Source organism: Lissotriton vulgaris, chromosome 4_1 (genome assembly GCF_964263255.1).
Source record: "Lissotriton vulgaris chromosome 4_1, aLisVul1.2, whole genome shotgun sequence".
NCBI classification, from domain to species: Eukaryota; Metazoa; Chordata; class Amphibia; order Caudata; family Salamandridae; genus Lissotriton; species Lissotriton vulgaris.
Genome location: NC_141691.1, coordinates 756,315,444 through 756,333,756, shown reverse-complemented (window position 1 = coordinate 756,333,756; position 18,313 = coordinate 756,315,444). Strand labels below are relative to the sequence as shown.

At 43.9% G+C, this 18,313-nt stretch overlaps 1 protein-coding gene across 1 annotated transcript in view; it reads left to right on the top strand.

The window, feature by feature from the left end:
* The window catches only part of GMDS (GDP-mannose 4,6-dehydratase), a 1,789,479-nt gene that overhangs the window by 343,996 nt on the left and 1,427,170 nt on the right, over positions 1–18,313 (top strand). The window contains exon 4 of the mRNA XM_086965061.1: positions 10,391–10,500. Within this exon, the coding sequence (XP_086821187.1) occupies positions 10,391–10,500 (110 nt within the window). The remainder of the gene's footprint in view (positions 1–10,390; positions 10,501–18,313) is intronic.

Genomic DNA, 18,313 nt, shown 5'->3' with positions numbered 1-18,313 from the left:
CCGTGCGTGGTCTGTCGGGATGGGTGCTTTTCCAAGGGCTTCCGGCCACCAGGAGTCGTCCCATGCAGAGGGGGATGTACCTAAGATGAGGACTTCTGTTTTGTCTGAGTTCAGTTTCAGACGGCTTTGTTTCATCCATTCGGCAACTTCTTTCATTCCTTTGTGTAGGTTAGTTTTGGCGGTACTGGGGTCATTGGTGAGAGAAAGGATAAGTTGAGTGTCATCCGCGTAAGAGATGATGTTGAGGTTGTGTTGGCGGGCGATGGTCGCGAGGGGGCTCATGTAAACGTTGAAGAGGGTGGGGCTGAGTGAGGATCCTTGAGGTACGCCACAGATGACTTCAGTGGCCTCGGACTTGAATGGTGGGAGGCGGACTCTCTGGGTTCTTCCGGAGAGGAATGAGGTGATCCATTCAAGTGCTTTTCCTTGTATTCCGATGTTATTGAGGCGTTGTAACAGGGTGCTGTGGCAGACTGTGCCGAATGCTGCCGAGAGGTCGAGGAGGATGAGGGCGACTGTGTCTCCATTGTCCAATAGAGTTCGAATGTCGTCTGTTGCTGCGATGAGGGCGGTCTCAGTGCTGTGTTTTGCTCGGAAGCCAGATTGTGAGGAGTCAAGGGATTTGTTGGCTTCGAGGAAAGCGGCGAGCTGGTTGTTGACGGCTTTCTCGATGACTTTGGCCGGGAATGGGAGGAGCGAAATGGGGCGGTAATTTTTGAGTTCGGTGGGGTCCGCTGTGGGTTTTTTCAGAAGGGCGGTGAGTTCAGCGTGTTTCCAATTTTCCGGGAAGGTGGCGGAGTTGAAGGAGCAGTTGATGACGTCTCGGAGGTGCGGTGCTATGACGGAGTCTGCTTTGTTGAAGATGTGATGAGGACAAGGGTCTGTGGGGGAACCTGAGTGGATGGAATTCATCAGGCGGATGGTGTCCTCAGTGGAGATTGGGTTCCAGTCGTTGAGGGTGTTCACGGGGGGAGAATGTTCAGCAAATGGTTGGGTTGGTTTGTTTCCGGGTTCGTTGTCGAAGCTGTTGTGGATGTCTGCAATCTTGTTGTGGAAGAATGAGGCTAGGGAGTCGCAGAGGGCTTGAGAGGGGGTGATGTCGTTGGAGTTGGCCGAGGGGTTGGAAAATTCTTTGACGATGTTGAAAAGTTCCTTGCTGTTGTGGGCGTTGTTGTCGAGTCGATCCTTGAATGCTGTTTTCTTGGCCTTTCAGATTAGTTGGTGGTGAGTGCGGGTGGCGTTTTTGAAGGCGTCCTTGGTGCTAGTGGATGGGTCTTTTTTCCAGGCCTTTTCAAGGGAGCGGCAGAGTTTCTTGGACTTCTTAAGATCATCGTTGAACCATGAGGCCTTCTTGCTGCCAGGTTTGCTTTGACGTTTTTTCAGTGGTGCTAGGGTGTCGGCGGTGTTGGATAGCCATAGGGTGAGGTTGGCGGCGGCTTGGTTTGGGTTGGAAGAGTGGGCTGGTGTGTTTAGAAGGAGCGATGCGGAGATCTGGTCGGTGGTGATCTTGTTCCAATTTCTTTGCAGAGTTGGTTGGAGGTGGTTGGTGGGTTTTGGCTTGTTGTAGGTGAAGTGAACGCAGCTGTGGTCAGTCCAGAGGAGGTCCGTAGTGTGGCTGAAGGAGACATGGTTGCTGGAGGTGAAGATGGGGTCGAGTGTGTGACCTGCGATGTGGGTGGGGGAAGTGACTAGTTGTTTAAGTCCGAGGTTGGCGAGGTTGTCCAGCAGGGTGGTGGTGTTGCAGTCGTTGGTCTTTTCAAGGTGAAAGTTGAGGTCTCCCAGAAGGATGTAGTCTTTGGAGGGGAGCGCGTGTGGAGTGATGAAGTCCGTGATGTCCTCACTGAATTTTGCGCGGGGTCCTGGTGGTCTGTAGAGGAGGGTGCCTCTGAGTGTGGTCTTGGGGTCGATGTGGATCTGGAAGTGAAGGTGTTCGGAGTTGGCGAGGTTGGCGTCAGAGCTGGTTGAGATGCGGATAGATTTCTTATGGACGATAGCGATGCCTCCTCCTGTGTGGCTGGTACGGTCCTTGCGTGTGATCTTGTATTCTTCAGGGATGGCAATGGTGATGTCTGGGGCGGAGGAAGCGTTCATCCATGTTTCCGTTAGGAAGGCGACGTCTGGAGAGATGGTGTCTAGGAGGTTCCATAGGTCAATGGCGTGCCTGTGGACCGAGCGGGTGTTGAGAAGGATGCATTGTAGGTGGTTGGGGTCGGGAATCTGTGGTGTGGTCGTAGCGGAGATGTTGACGGTGCCGCTGAATTTGCAGGAGTAGCAAGAGAAAGGTCCATGGGTGTGTCCAGGAGCGGCTTGGACGCAGTTGGGGGCGCGACCGGGGTTGAGGGCTAGGAGGGTGGCGGCATCGTAGGTAATGCGGGAGGGCAGGGCAGCGCGAGGGGCAGGGGGTCTGGCACTGGGCGCGGACGGGCGTAGACGGGCTTACCTTTGGCGCACCTTCGGCGAGGACGTAGCGCGAGGACGCTGCGCGTTGGGACATCTGACTAACATAGGTGGTGGAGGGGGCGGAGCGTGGGAGGGTCCGCTGGTAGGCGTGGACGTGGAGGCGGGCCAGGGGAAAAGCACAACAACAAGATGGTGGGGGGGCTGGAAAGTGAAACCGGGAGGGCACAATGCAAAGGCAGGTAATTTCAAATGCAAATAAGTACCAGCGTGCTCACACGGTAAGAGCGCTGACAATTTTAAGACAAGCTGTCTAAAATGAATGCACTACAGGTTAAAAGCGCTGCCAAAACTAAATGCACAAATAAGTTACTAAGCGCTGCCACTAGATAATGCACAGAGCGAATTGAGCAGGTTAGAATAACGATACCAGACTCTGCAGGCGAGTCACAGGCAAAACCAGATTCAGCTGTGAGCTGTGGACGCTGCACTGGGCTGGGAGCAGGGAGCGAGGGGAGCGGCCGTTCAGGACGATGTCCGTACATTCTGCGAAGTCTACCAAGTATCGACTGTTCAAAGGCAAACCCTTGGTATCTGGGATCAGGTCTAACCTCTGGATAAGTTGGATACCACATATACTATCTACAAGTTTTCCTTGTTTACAAAATCACTTCCAATACTAGCGCGTCTTATTTTTCCCGACAACCAATCAACACTGTGGTTGCAAATAATCTCAACCAATGGATGCGCGGCTATTCCCGTGAGTCAAGTTCTCACGCTCCTGCGCTCACCCCTCCTTTACAATACTACCTCAGTTACACGCCCGCTGTTTCGACCAATACCAGCGCGGCACTGAGTGACGTCAGCGCAGCTCCGCGACTGACTCCCTCCTTCACAAGGTAACTGAAATTCAATTTCTTTCTTTTTAAAGTGCAAGTGCTTTATTTAATTTACAATGTACAATATTCGCCACTGTACTAGAGTGTCTAGAAAGAAAAGATTTGTTTTACTGCAAGTAAACTTCTTCTGTCTACTTTTCATATACTATGGATAGATCCCTTCTGACTATCCTTCACACAAGCATTAGAGAACGTGCTACTCCCTTGACTCATCCACTCTGGGATATATACTAAGTCTAAAGTTTCACCAGCGAACCCTTTTGCTATCAAACAAGCTCCGACGAACCTGCTACTCCTTCCGTGTGACCCTTACTAGGTTATATCACATTAGAAGTTTTGCTAGAGAACTCGTTGCTATCACTTATTCAATCACTCATACAGAAAACCCTAATTAGTGCTTCCAGTTCTGCCTAACCATGCACTAATTTTCCTCGAGCCACTGACCTCACTGCGATGTGGCTTCAATTACCACCCGCTATTCTGCCCCCGGGGATTCCAGACAAAACATATAACAGATGCACACAATTTTAGTTAGTTACATATACTTCAATATAGCAGCATAAAAATAAGCATTTCAATAACACATTTCAATAATAATACATTTGATCGATCAACAAATATGAATTTTAACCTATTAACTAACTAACTACCTAACTTTAACTAATCCCTAACAATCCTCTGCTTACCAGAAAAGTATACTGATAGAGCGCGCAGGTCCCCCGGCTAGGATATTTTTACTAATACTCACCTGGGCCCATAATTTTTGATTCACCGTAACATTCACCTTGGGTAACTCACGCTCTACTATCAGTATAACTTGAGATTTTCTATACTTCTGATGCCTATATCTATAACCTAGCAATGTAGACACTAGGAACCTAATCATCTAGGATTTGAGTTATAAATCAGATAGTCAAGAACATTTACAACATTTGTAAAAATGAAATATTCACAGACTCTGGGTAGGTTCAAAACTTTATCTAATCATCATCATTATCATCATATGTCATGAGCATCAGATTAAAACATATTAAGCTATCTATAATCAAGATAATTAAAAGCGCATAGCTATGCAAAAGATAGATTATGCTAAGCATTTAAGAACTTTGAATAAGGGAAGGTCAAAACAAGGAACATGCTATATTTAGAATAACAATCTTTCACAACATTGATTAAAGGAGGGTAAAGAAAGGGAACATGCTATATCCAAGAGTCTTTATAGCAGTTAAAGAAACGTATTGCTATTCGAGATTTAATTTTAGCTCAAATGCTATAGGGTAGGTAAGATTGGAACATACTATTAAATTCAGCTTATCTCCTAAAGGGAGGGTAAGATAAGGAACATATACTAAAATAGAAACGATTTAGCATTAACTAGAGGTAGGTCGAAAAGTGGTACATGCTAATAGACAAGTAATGCATGAAAATCTCATTTATCAAGGGACAGGGGAGAAAAGGGAACATATGCAAGTACGCTTTGAAATATTTGAGAATTGAAATGCAAATATAGATAAACAATCACCCACACAAACTGTATATTTACCTAGGATAGTGTGAAGACCAACCCTGGCCACGGGTCAGTTTGAAAAGAGGGGAAGGAACCCTCGAGGACTTAGGTGCCAGTAGGCGACCAGGTACAGCTCATAGACAGTCAGGACAGGATAACCCCAGAATTTGGATCAGGACCGGGTTCACCAAAGGGTACGACCAACACCCGCAGCTTCGGTTGCAACGCCTGCGCTACTCCCTCTCTGCAAGGAATCTGCCAATAACCCTGATTGGGTTCTCGAACCACCAGCAAAGTGCTTCGCCAGCACTTCCAATTTGTCAATAACCCCGAAATGGGTTTCTCGAACCTCCCAACAGAGTGCTCCGCAGCTCTCTGTATCAGTCACCTATAGAGTGCGTTGGGTCAGTGACAGGTCAGCTATTCGGAGAAGTCGGACAATTTCTCTAGCTAAACGTACGCTAGTTATACTATTTTTCGGGTCAGTGTACCACCCCCCAATGTTGCAAGTGTAAGGATCCCCAAATTTTGATTGGACAAAGGAGGAGATTGTCCTCACACCTCCCAAAATGTATACTTTCTCAGGCTTAATATTTCAATTTCCGTACCCGCCCCTAAAATTCCAGTTTCTCAGAACATATGTCTTTCGTGTAACAATAGTGAATACAATATTTGTATACATTTGTTGCATTTGTAGTACAGTTCAGCTTCGTTCAGCTAGGTCGCAGGTCAGGTTCCCAGGAGCATCTTGGCTGTGGCTGCCAGCTGGCTGGGTTCCACTGCTGCAGAGTCCTTTTCCCTCCGCAACGAGACCTGCGCAGTAGGGACTTCCAAAATGGAGTAGTAAGCACCTCCCAGGCCCAAAGGATACGATACATGAAAAGCAAGAGAAAACAATTTAGAACACAGTAATAAATGATCACACTGTATACCATGAGTTTCTATACTACGCCCATTACTTCATAATAACTATAGCATTATTTATTATGCAGAACAGACAGCTTTGGGAAAGCGGCAATGCAAGCTTAGAGCATGTGAGAACACAGAGCAGCCATCTTAGATTTATTGCACATGCGCAATTATTTTCCCTCCAAGACATTGAATACGTCACGTCACATGGGTATGACCCGACGCATGCGCAGTCTAAATTCCCGCGTAGCAGCGGCCATTTTATTGTGCAAGGGTATTAAGATTAATAAACACATAAGCAAGCGTCTCTCGGACACCACGTATAATAAAAATGTGCAAAATTAGTAAAACGAACATGTTGGTTATTTTATTAACGTTATTCGAGGTTCATGATACAAGCAAGTCGCATAATGTGCGAATCCTTGCTCCATCATTACCGCCTCTGGTTCCTTATATGCATCTTAATTATCAACTACAGCCAGACTGCTACACACCTGCACAGTTGCTGCTGGTTGATTGCTCTTTTATTATGTGTGGGGATAATGAGGTTGAGCATACATGAGATAGACGTTTAGCTATCTGTGCAATCTCAGAGAGGTTGAGGAGACAGTGGCACTCTAAAACAGAGATCAGATGGGGAAGTACATTAAAAAAGAGCTTGGGACTTTTTAAGCGAGGTTAATGTTGTAGGCAGCTAATTTGTTAATTGACCCACGTTTCAAAATTAAGCAAAGGCTTGCGTAACTATGTGTAAAAATACTAAAGATGGGTTTTAAATAGTAGTCTAAGCCTAAAATTGATGATAAGCTCTCTTAGAAAGAGTCTAGTGCCAACAAATTCTTGCCCTTCTAATGTCCGAAATCTTCCATTCACCTGTTCAGCCTTCAATTTCTTCAGATATCTTGTTTGTTTTGTGATGTATTATTCTTAAGCACAAGATACCCTGCTCCCCTAGACCCACAGAGGGACCCAACACGTTTTTTCTGGTCTCACCTACGCAGTGCGCATGCGCTACATAGGAAAAAGACCTTTTGTAATCGGCACAGCTTTGCGGGCAAAAACGTGCACGCATTGCATTGCTTTGAATGGCAGCGTGTGCCCGTTTGGCGATTCCTTTGCGGGAGCGAGCTTTCAAACCATATGTTTGTAATTAACTTGCTCGCTCCCGCAAGGGAAACAGGCCCAGGCTCCCTCTTCTATCCCTCCCCCTGCTGCTTTTTACTTTCAGCGCGAGGCGCGCTCTGATGTAATGTTACTGACAGATAACTACTCCCTGCACAGAGTGCCCCCATATCAATGAATTACATCCACCAGGAATAGCAAGCACTGCTCATCATCAGGCCCCTCTGACGTGCAGAGTAGAACCAGTGATGGAGGTTCACGTGAAGAGATGGGATGCCAGCCTAACTTCTGATTCTCTGGCCCTCTAAGAACAATGGACATAGGAAACCCCACCTCTCGGTCTAGTAATGCGGCCAGGGACGAAGATACCATTGGGGTAGCACGTTCAGTAGTACCGGAACCCAGTGGCATTCAGGGCCAACTGCATACCATTTGTGGTCATTTTTTACTACCCATCAGCAGGTAATGGGGTATTTTCCCTGCTTGCATTAGGGTCTCTGGCACCCTCGCAACACCGCTGACTGTAGCTAGAAACTGCACCAGACAATAGCACTTGTTATGGCACTAAAGCGTATAAAGAAAGCCTGGTGGCAGATACGATCTGAAGGTTAGCGACACAGAATGGTTTTCAGAGGATGCAGACCCAAATGCCCCAGGACAGCAGGAAAAGGTCAACAAACGGGCCGGTTTGGTTATTTTCGCTTAAGTTCTCCAGCATTAATAAATACAATTTACAATTTGTATTTACACTATCCTCAGGCCATAGGAAGGGGTGGGGCCAGTAGGGAGTAACAGCGGGAGCTGCTTCTACTCAGAGTTGCTGCTGTGGCCGTATAAAGGAGGGGCTTATGGCGCCCGGTCGCCTCCCGCTGGGGCCGGCTTCCAAGACGGGACAAGCACTCCAGTTGCCCCGGGGGCAGGCATTCACAGCATGCTACCTTTGCGGGCCTTTAACCAGAGCCACTGCAATCGCGAGGCATTAGGAGGCCCAATTATGCGGCAAGGATGACAAAATTATGTGGTAATAAGGGAAAATTATGCAGCATTACACGGTGCAACCTACATCCGATCTATTTCATTATTTTGTCATTTAACAACTATTAGTGATGTCTGAGTGAAGTGGCACCTCGTTAGTACCAGTTTAACTCCTGAGTACATCAATCAGCAGCTGAAAGGTGACATTTTAACCTTTCCAAGTGGTTTGTTTCTGCGCTGAGCTACGCTTGGGGCTCTTTAATTAGTAACTTGATTTTTTTTCGAAAGAAATACTTTTGGGTGAAATCTTGAAACTAATCAGCAGACTCTTGATTATGTGGCAAATGCGCAAATCCATGATTATGTGGAAAACACCACAGAGTTGCATAATCTCAATGTCTACAGCTGCAAAGGGAACATTTTCATTGGGTGTCCAGTTCCCAGCATTCCACAAAGCGTGTTAATTTATACTAACCTCACGAGAAACATAGGGGAACAGACTGCTTGGGCCAATATGCAACATACAAACCATGGACCTGTGTTATTATCCAGGACAGAAGCCTTTAGAAAACCCCCTGAGATATGCTTCTTGGAGTGGGACCTGTTGCCTGTCTGTTTTTTCCCATTTGTTAGCAAAAAATAAACAAGCATTGGCATAGCCCATAGGTGTCGCTGTTTGGGACCTTATATGTGTTTAGTTATGCAGCACAATATCCTTGGTGCAACAACATTAACTGTTTCATGGTTAAACACTTATAAGGTCCCAAAGGCGAGACCTATTGGCTATGCCAATGCTTGTTTTTTTTTTTTTTTGCTGTACCATGGATCCGCTGCACCTGTTAAACTATAAAATAAGCATCCCTGGTTGGGCCAGGGCCTAGGAGATCAGCAAAATGTTTTTTTGTTTTTTTAATTAGGAGGGGGCATGTGGCCCCCTCCCCGAGCCTTTTGGAGGCCACAGGGACTCCCGCCCAGGGTGATTCATTATTTATGGGTAGGGGCAGTGTACGCCCCAGAGTCTGTGGGAGGCACTGGGGACCCCATTTCCCTTGGGCCATTTTTGGGGAGAGTGGCATGCGGCCCTCCCTCTCTGAGTCGTAGATTGGTCCTGGGGACCCCATCCATTGGGCCTGTTCAAAGAAGTGTATCGGGATCCCCAGCCCCTTGGACCCTGCTGGGGGAGAGTGCAGGAATACACATTTAATTTCCTGCCCGCACTCTCTTGCGCGGGGAACACAGGTTTGCTACTGCCCCAACGACAATGTCATTAGTTAACTAAGTTCATGTTTAAAAATTGTCGCTTATTATAAATATCTGTCTGTCTGTGCAGTGATATAATCTGATGTACTAAGGCGAAACACTTTAGTGTGATAAAGAGATACACTTTTTTGAATTTGAAGAGACTTTATCATATGTTTTACATTGTTTGTTGCACAATATACATGCCAAACATTGTCATGGCTTGGCTCCTACACAGACTCTTAGTGCCAATGCCAGGGCCTTGGATGGGTTCTGGCTTGGCTTGCCCTATTAAGTTGGCAGAGCTCCCACCTCTATTTGTGACTAAGGCTGTGTACATGGGGCTGTCAGTCACTTGATAAAATTATTTGTGAAAGGTGTGGACGCGAAACATGGAGCCCTGCCTGATATACTGATTTGACAACTCTACCATTAAGGCTTTTCTTAGAAGAGATTAAGTGTGTGTGAAATGAAAATACATTTAAAGTAAGTGATCCGAGGGCAGGAGCTACACACCGTTGTTTGCACGTGACTTCAGGAATGAGTACCCAGGAAAAACTACCAAGCTGGGGCGTACCTTTGGGAGGTTGGGCGTTTGGGGTGTGACACTCCTAAAGGTACCCTCGGCTTGGTAGATGGTTTGAAAGACCTGGTGACTTACCAAAAATGTATTAAATCTGCACCCATAGAAGTACTCCTTGAATGGGTGCAAATGTACTACTTTTTAAAAATACGTAAACATTGCCAGTAGTAGACTTAGAAAGATGTCAGTCTCAGGGATCCAGGCAATCTAATGATAATCAAACACCCAAAAGGCGATGGGATGAATGCTTATAAATAGTCTAACCAGTCACCGTCTCTCAGGGTAGCTTCCAAACAAAAGTTGTTCATCTGTTGTCCACTCTAGACAGAGGCCCACTTAATGCAAATCAGTACTGACCCTGGTCCTCATGGAAATAGTTCATCTTGAACCTTGGTAATTTCTGCCCTCCACCCTGCAGCTCACTACTTTTTTAGTTGGGAAATCTAAGCTTCACCCCTGACCCTTACCTGCCTTACCCCTCACCCCCAAAATAATCACCGAGTAAGCTAGGCCCCTGCTATCTCTCACTTAATGTCGGAGGCACCTAACTCCGCACATTCAACTGACTGTTTTGTGTCTGAGAGAGTGTGTGTGTCAGGTTACTACTGGTATCCTCTTTTGCACCAACACCAATGCAATATGTACTTTTAAAAATGTTGGCTTTAACCGTATGTTCTCATGTCATGACAGTCTTTACTGTAATCGTGTTGCTGTACGCATCACTTGGGTGAATTAACTGCTTGTTCTTGTGATTTGCAGACATGAAGCTGCACTATGGTGATCTCACAGACAGCACCTGCCTAGTGAAGATTATTAATGAAGTGAAGCCGACCGAAATCTACAACCTGGGAGCCCAGAGCCACGTCAAAGTAAGCAGTTATTAACTTTAAAAAGGTCTATTCCAAGCTGCAGTGAGAAATTAAATCCAACAGCAGGCCACTGATTGGTAGTGAGAAGCCACAGAAAGCGTGCCATACAAAAGACCGTCCTCATCTGGCCTGGAAAAAAAATGCAGTTTGGTGACAATTCTTTTTCTACAGGAACCTGTGTACCATTGTGTTCAGCATGTTTGTTAAGGCCCCCTCTCGCTTCTACAGGTTCTCGGATATCGACCACTTGGCCTTCTTTACACACATCCTTTACTCTTCATTAACATTCGACTTAGAAATTTTCCTGGGTGACTTTAAAAATTCAGCCTTTGAAAGCAGCAATTTGTCCATTAAAATAAACCGTTTTTGGTTCTCTATCTTGAAAACATATTCCTTAAATCTAATCCTCTTGATTACCGAGAATCTTATTTGTTCTGAAATAATGTGTTTGAATATTTACGAATGGTGCATTGAACGTTTGATCGAAGAGAGCCTTTCGTGTATGAAGAGCATCTGCAAGTAACTTATGGTATACACTATTCCAGGTTTCTTGGATCATACCCTTCATTATTTTTTTTATTTTTTTATTTTTTTATTTCAGGCATTTCATTGCATGCAATGCTACATTCTAGCCCCCCACACAATGAACAGTCTTAAGAGGGGAATGTAATGAATTGCTTACAAGTGAAATATATATCGTAGATATGGAAAATAATAATTTAATCCATTTTTTTTAATGAATGAAATTCTTAATTTGTACAAATTCGAAGATTTCTAAGACCAGAATGGTTGAAATCCTTACGATAAATTGGAGTGAATAAAAGAATACATAACATTGAGGGTCATACCAAGACGCCAGCAGTGCACTGGAGCAACACTAAGGCATTGATTACGAGTTGTTCGTTATATTCCACCCCACACATAAACCCTGTTTACACATGGGTCAGAATCACGAGATTTAAGGTATTTAACGCATCCTATTATGACTTCGCTGTCGTTATATTTCAGCAGGTCAAACTTTCCAAAATATTACATGCAAAACCATACCGTGCCATGCATATTTTGATGCGTTAAACACCGAAATCTTCATGTTATTCCCCACAAGCTAGTAAAATGTGTTATTTATGACACCCGCTAAATAATGTACACCTGTGTTATTGTTATTTATCATTTGCGATAAATGACACCTAAACTTATAATCATGCCCTAGGAGAGGTATATAACTTACCGAAATCTTGACCTTTTGTTATGGGGGATCATCCTAGTAGCACACAAAGTAAGTCACCTCGTCCAATAGTTTTACACAGGCTTGCCGCTGCAGAGTGGATCTCTTTTTTAATTTTTTTTTTTATTGAGCAAGATCAAAATACATATGTCAGTATAAACAGAGCAATCATTTCATATATAATAAATCACAGTAATAGTTATTGTCCATAAGAAACATCATAAAATAAAAAAAAGGTAACAACAAAAAAGGATCAAATCAAAAGAGCAATATCATATCATGGTAAAAATATACAATTCATAGTTCTATCAAACAAGGAGCAAGAGGACCTCTTTTATTTTCATACCAATTAGTAATAGAAGCCCAGATCTGGGCGCCAAGAGTTCTAGATTTTCTTCCTCTAGTTTTATAAATCGCTTGCTCCTGTTTGTAAATCCCCAAAAGCCGGCTTAACCACATTTGGAAGGTAGGTACCTCAGATTCTTTCCAGCGGGCAGCCAGTATAATTCGAAGCACTGCCATGCCTATAAAAACAGACATTGATTCTTCATTATTGTACCCTAGAGATTCGTCATGACCTAAAATATATACAGTCAATGAGGCTCTCAATCTGTGCCCAAAAATGTCCGCCCAATATTCGAAGATCATCTTCTTTATTAAGTCTAATTTTGGGGCATTCAGCAAACATATGCGTTAGATTCGCTAGAGGCTGATCACATCTTGGGCATTGATCATTAGGCCGTAGGCCCCAAGTATATAATTTTGAAGGTGTAAAATAGAGATCATAAATTGTTAAAAGAGATAGCACCTTGTCCTGCCTGTTTGAGGACTTTTCCTCACATTCTTGAAATACACAAAAGGATACACAAAAGGATGCACTCATGCCGATTCTTTTAGTCTCTAGACTGGAGAGAGTCCACTATATCACTGCAGCACAGTCCAATCTTTCTTTGACTTCGATCAAGAAACCTGCCATTTTGTCAAGTGAGATCCACAGATTATCGAGCACTTTGTTAGGGCACTTTCTTTTGGTGTCTTGTTTAGTGTCTGAATGATGATCAGATGAAGCACTTATTCTAGACAGTAGTCATGCAGAACTATCGTGCTGGCTCTTTTAAGCGTCCTGCTTTTGCTTTACGGTACACGTCATCAGCACACATTTGCTATACTTCTCCACCAGAATTAATGTAGACTCCACAGTTGTTTTATTTGTCACTTTTCTAAGACCAAAAAGACTTTTCTGGCTCCTTTACTGATTTAAATCTGTAATACATTCTTAAAAATAGCATCTTTCTAATGACCAGTGTCTTCGTTAAGGCATTACATATGGTTCTGTGTCCCTTGTGGTAATCCTAGTTTTCCCAGGTGCAAAAGTGTTTTCTTATTGAAAATATCCTGGTTCTTACATGGCTAACTCTGAAACACTGGTTAGACTGGAATATTTGTGTTTTTGTAATAAATGTATGGTTTAATAGTTCAATACGCTTTGGCGTTGACAATGCTTTAATATCACAGACCGAAGTTTTTGGAAAATGAGCTAGCTGGTAGGTCAGGTTAGTTAAGGCTCTCCCATCTGCCTATGCCTAGAGCAAAAGAGTGACCATTGTACAGCATGACGTTTCAGTTAATCTTTCTGAAAGCATTGGACAGTGATTTGTTTAGGAATCAACTCTGTTTTATAGGTTTTCATATACCATCACCTACAACCAATTGGCTAGCAAGGATATACGTTGTCATATCTGGAGTTAGCACTGAACATTAAAGAAAAAGAGGAGTAAAACAAACCCACCCATTCCATCCACCAACTCCAGTGCTCCAGTGACTATTCTAGCAGCAGCCAGACTCACTCTCAATCTGTTCTCACATATCCAAACACCTTAAGGACCTCCACTTGCTCCCAATCCACAAACATGCCCTCTTCAACCTCCTCACATACACCAGCAAGGCACTACACAAGCAAGGCCCATCATACCTAATCAACAGCATCCAGTTCCACACACCAACTAGGCACTGTTGCTCTGATAACCTCATCACCCATGCCCCCGTGTCTGCTGAGCCAGAGCCTGATGCGATCTCTCCTTCCACGTCGGAGCCGCCAGCTGCATCTCCGAATTACGCAAGAAACAGGTAGCCTGGCTCTTCCAATAGGATCCAGTTAGGCCACCTCCACCCTACTTAGGCACAAGTATACTCCCCTATGCAAGCCATACAAATAAGCACAACATACCTTGAGTAAATCAGAATTTAATTGCCCATTACCAAGTCTGCCTCTTTGCTTCAAGTGAGTCCCTCACTGTCAGTCTCCATAGCTGCTGTATCCTCTTACTTAGCCCTTGTTCATTTCTAGTGGTATTGCTATAAAGGGCGCATGGAATCTGTTCCCTCCTGTTAGTTTATGCTGCCCCGCTGTGCTCCGCTCTCCAAGATAATCTTTTTTAATGCAGCACTTTTCACTACAAGAATGTTTTGGACCCAACCTATTTGTTTTGCTTAGCTCACATACAATATACACTTAGTTTACAGGGCGAAGAATCCAGTCACTCACGGGTGCTTACTCGTTACTCGGCTAAATGTTAATTGCCGTCATCATTAGGATGTAATCATGTCTTTTGATCAAGGCCAAAACCGCTCAACATCAACAGTTTAACTGATCCCTATGTGCCCTCAACCAAGAAAATAAAAAATATTCATTTTGTTTCTTTCAGAACATCTGTGTTTTTGCTTTTTAAACTTTACAAAACGGTCCTCACCATTTCCAGCCTGTTTTCTAATTCTTTCACATGCTAAAAAGCTTTTCCCGAAGTTATATTGTGGTCTGTTAAACTTTCACTTATGCTTACTGTGTTTAACCTGTGTGTGTATTTATCATACACTGTTAACTCATGTGCAGTTCTTGCTGTGTGTGGTTGCGTGTCCTAGAAACACGCATATCTGCTGCTATGCACTGCCTTTCCATGTTTTCATTTATTGTGGAGAAACACTTTCCGCCATACTTAAGATGGGTGATCCTAAATGTAAAGCGCTCTGATACCCTCGGGTCAAGTTCGCGCTATATAAAACTCTATAAATAAATAAATAAAAATTGACTGTCCGTGCGGGTTTGCATGAGGCCTGGAACACATATGCCACCACAAAACTTGGCAAGCCCTTTTTTTCATTTTCCAGTTTAATGCAACATAGGAATTTCACAATCCGTACTGTCATCCAGCTTAACTGTGGAGCCTTGATTTACTGAGTCACCTCACCGGCGGCCCTGATTGGCTCCCTAGGAGAAGAGATGAGGTCAGTGACTGGTCTGACATGGCAGACAGTACTGATGTGAAACGAGGTGAGATCATCCTTCTTGGCAGGCACAGGATCAGCTTCTGCTCAGAGCTCTCCCCGCTCCGGGGCATGGAGCGCCAGCTTTTAATAAACTGCTCCTGCCGAATAAGCAGATCAAGTTCTCCCAAGCCAGGGTTTCCAGTGATCCCATGTTGCACTAAGTGTACATTGTAGTCGATTTAAAGCCAGTGAAATGGGCATGACTAGTTTTTCACCTTGAAAAGAACTGGGCCGTGTGTACCGTATGGAGCTCTAGATCCAAGTTAGTAATATATGGAATTGGGCTGGTTGTACATGTTGACAAATCCAGGCACATGTATTGGACAATTTTGGATATGCATTAACTTCTAGAATGCAAGCAAGTCATCGTCTGTTCTAAACTTTGGCTAGTGGCAGAAATCTGGTGAGTGGTGAAAGTTCCTCTGGTGCCTGCTCTACATTCATATTTTGGGGCATGTTTTTCTTTTGATCCTGTGTACACTAGACTGCAGTCCGTGTGTAGCACCCTTTGCAGGGGCTTTGCAAGCCAACAGTGGGACCTAGAACAAACCAACTTGCTGGGCTTATCCCATATGTGTGCCCAAGAGTACCGAAGTCGGTGAAGATTTGGTTAGCCTGTTCATGTCTAATCATGATTTTATTGCTCTAGTTGTGGCCGTCATTGCCTGACAACTATTATAAATACTAGTCAATTTGTTTTTAGGTGGTCTGTGACTACCATGTTGAACAAGACATCCAGTCCACACTTACAATGACTTTCTTTGATTTTCTTTACATTTACACTTTTTACTGACTGCTCCCAGTTTAGAATATGTTATGTTGGTTTCAACCTAAATATGATTTTCGAGAACGCAATTAATACATACAATACTCTGAAAGGGATTTTGTTGACCTGGTACATTCTCACTTTGCATAATCGTCAATGCTTTTTTAAAAACTCTGCTTACCACTATTCAGACACGCTTCCCCATATTTTTATTTTTAGAAATGCGGGTTGTAAACTCACGGCTTTGAAGCTTTGAGCCCTCTGAATAGGACTTCTGTACTGTTGCGTTGAGTGTTTTGGTGTTTGTGTTGGCATGTGGTGGAGCATGGTCACTTTTTCTTTCACTCTCACTTCCAGTCAGTGTAGCGGAGGCTTTGCTGAAAGCAAAGAACATAAAATAATAGGAAGCTGGTCTGGTTTCCTGCAGGAAACCAATGAAGATGAAATCGGCTCTTGGAATGGGCCCACCGAAGTCTGGGAAAGACTCACAAAGTTTTTTTTTCGTGGGATTGTGAGTCACAGAGGGTCATCGAGAGGCTGCAATGAAGTAAGGGATGACTTGCAACTTGTTGCTTATTAAATGTAACACAGTTTCACAGATAGCTTTTGGAACAAATTATCCTACGTGTAGCTTTATCCATTTCCATTAAGTATAGGCTTGGTTAAATCTATTTCTGCTTTTGTGTTCAGCGCTCAGTATCTTCATGGCACCCCTTCAACCTCGTGTGATTAACTGGTTCATATCTGCTGGTCATAAATATCTTCATCTTTTCTATGGGGAGGCAAGGATACATAGATCTATTTTGAATGATCGAAATGCATTCTTTTTTTATTATGCTAAAAGTGAGCTAATCAGAAGGATGTCAATTATCTCTCATACTATGTACTACTTCCTAAATAACAACCTTCCTATGTGCAGAGGGCACTTCTAATTTATGGTGCTTATATTTTTTTAGAGATCAGTCTTTTCCCCAATATGATGAAAGCTTAATCAAAGACCTTACATTCTGGGGTTCTTTAGTGCATGAGAAATGCATCCCCGATGCCCTGTCACGGTGGCGCTGCCTATCAGTTTTTGCTGCTTCATTAACTACTGGAATAAGTGTTCTCCTTTGCATAATTTTGTTTTAAACTCAAATTGATATAAGTCCTTATTTAATTAAATAAAGATTTAGGTAAAAACATAAATAGAGGCAGAGTTTTTTTTTTTGGTCTGCTATTTTATTATGACCAATTGCGCAATTTGAAATTCAGCTGGTTGTGGCTCAGTATTTAAATGCATACCAATGGATTACACAGCACATGCATCTAAACAATTGTGCTGGGAAAAACAACAATATGAGTCTGATTCATGAAAGATGAGTGTTTTTATGTCAGTTCCACTGGAATCTTTGCAGATGGTGGATTTCCTGCTTAGAAATCCACATTACCATGCTGATAAAGACACCTTTACGACAGAGCATACTTTCTACACCATTGTACAAAGGAAATACCCAATATTGAGGATTGGCATGCTTTCCAAATCGCTCAGTTCCAACCGTTGTTCTAAATACAGTGGCTGCAGTTCAACACGACAGTGCCAACCATTACACTCACTTGGGACAACAGATAGAAAGACCCTCAACTTTTTAGATAGTTGTGGCTTTGTTGTTTTCCTTTTTGTGCACGATTCACCTAAATAAGGGGCGGTTGAGGGCACTGAGAACAGCATGTACTGATATGTGCAGTGTATGAATGATTCCTACTTATATCTGTGTCCAGTTTCAGTGTGTTGGCCCCCAGTTCTAACTGTAGGGCATTGACTTCTGCGAGTTTCCAGTCTGCCGGGAAGGTGGCCGTGCCAATTGAGGCGTTGAACAAGGTGGTAAGTACTTGGCTGATTCTGGCTTAATCTAGGTTGAAGATGGGGTAACGGCATGGGTTGGTTGGGGCCCCTGAGTGGACCGAGTTTATGATGGAGGAGGTGGTGTCCTGTGGGGTGAGCTGGTTCAATTTTATTAGTCCGATGTCTGTGTTGGTAGCGGGGTTGTGCGCTGCGTGAAGAAGTTGGTGACCTTGGGCTGGTATTTGAAGTTTCTGCAGATGTTGGCAAGCTTGTTGTAGAAGAAGTTTAAAAGGTTGTCATAGAGTTCCTGTGATGGGATAATCTTGTTTGTTGCAGGTGACGGGGTGGAAAATTCTTTGACTATGTCGACGAGTTCTTTACTATTATTCGAGCTTGATTCAATGAGTGAGGTGAAGGCCTTTTTCTTCGATTCTTTCAGCTGTCTGTGGTAGAGGTGAGGGCTGTCTTGAGGGCTGTCTTGAAGGCTGTCTTGTCGGTCGTGTCCTTGCTGGTGCACCATCTTCTTTCCAGTTTTTCAGTGTTGTCTAGCTGTTCTGAGGCCTTCAGTGTACCAGCTAGCCTGCTTGGTGAACCTTCTGTGGGTGCTGTGGCCAATGGGAGTGACACTGTCAGCACAGTTGGTGATCCAATTGTTGAAGTTTCTGACGTTCTG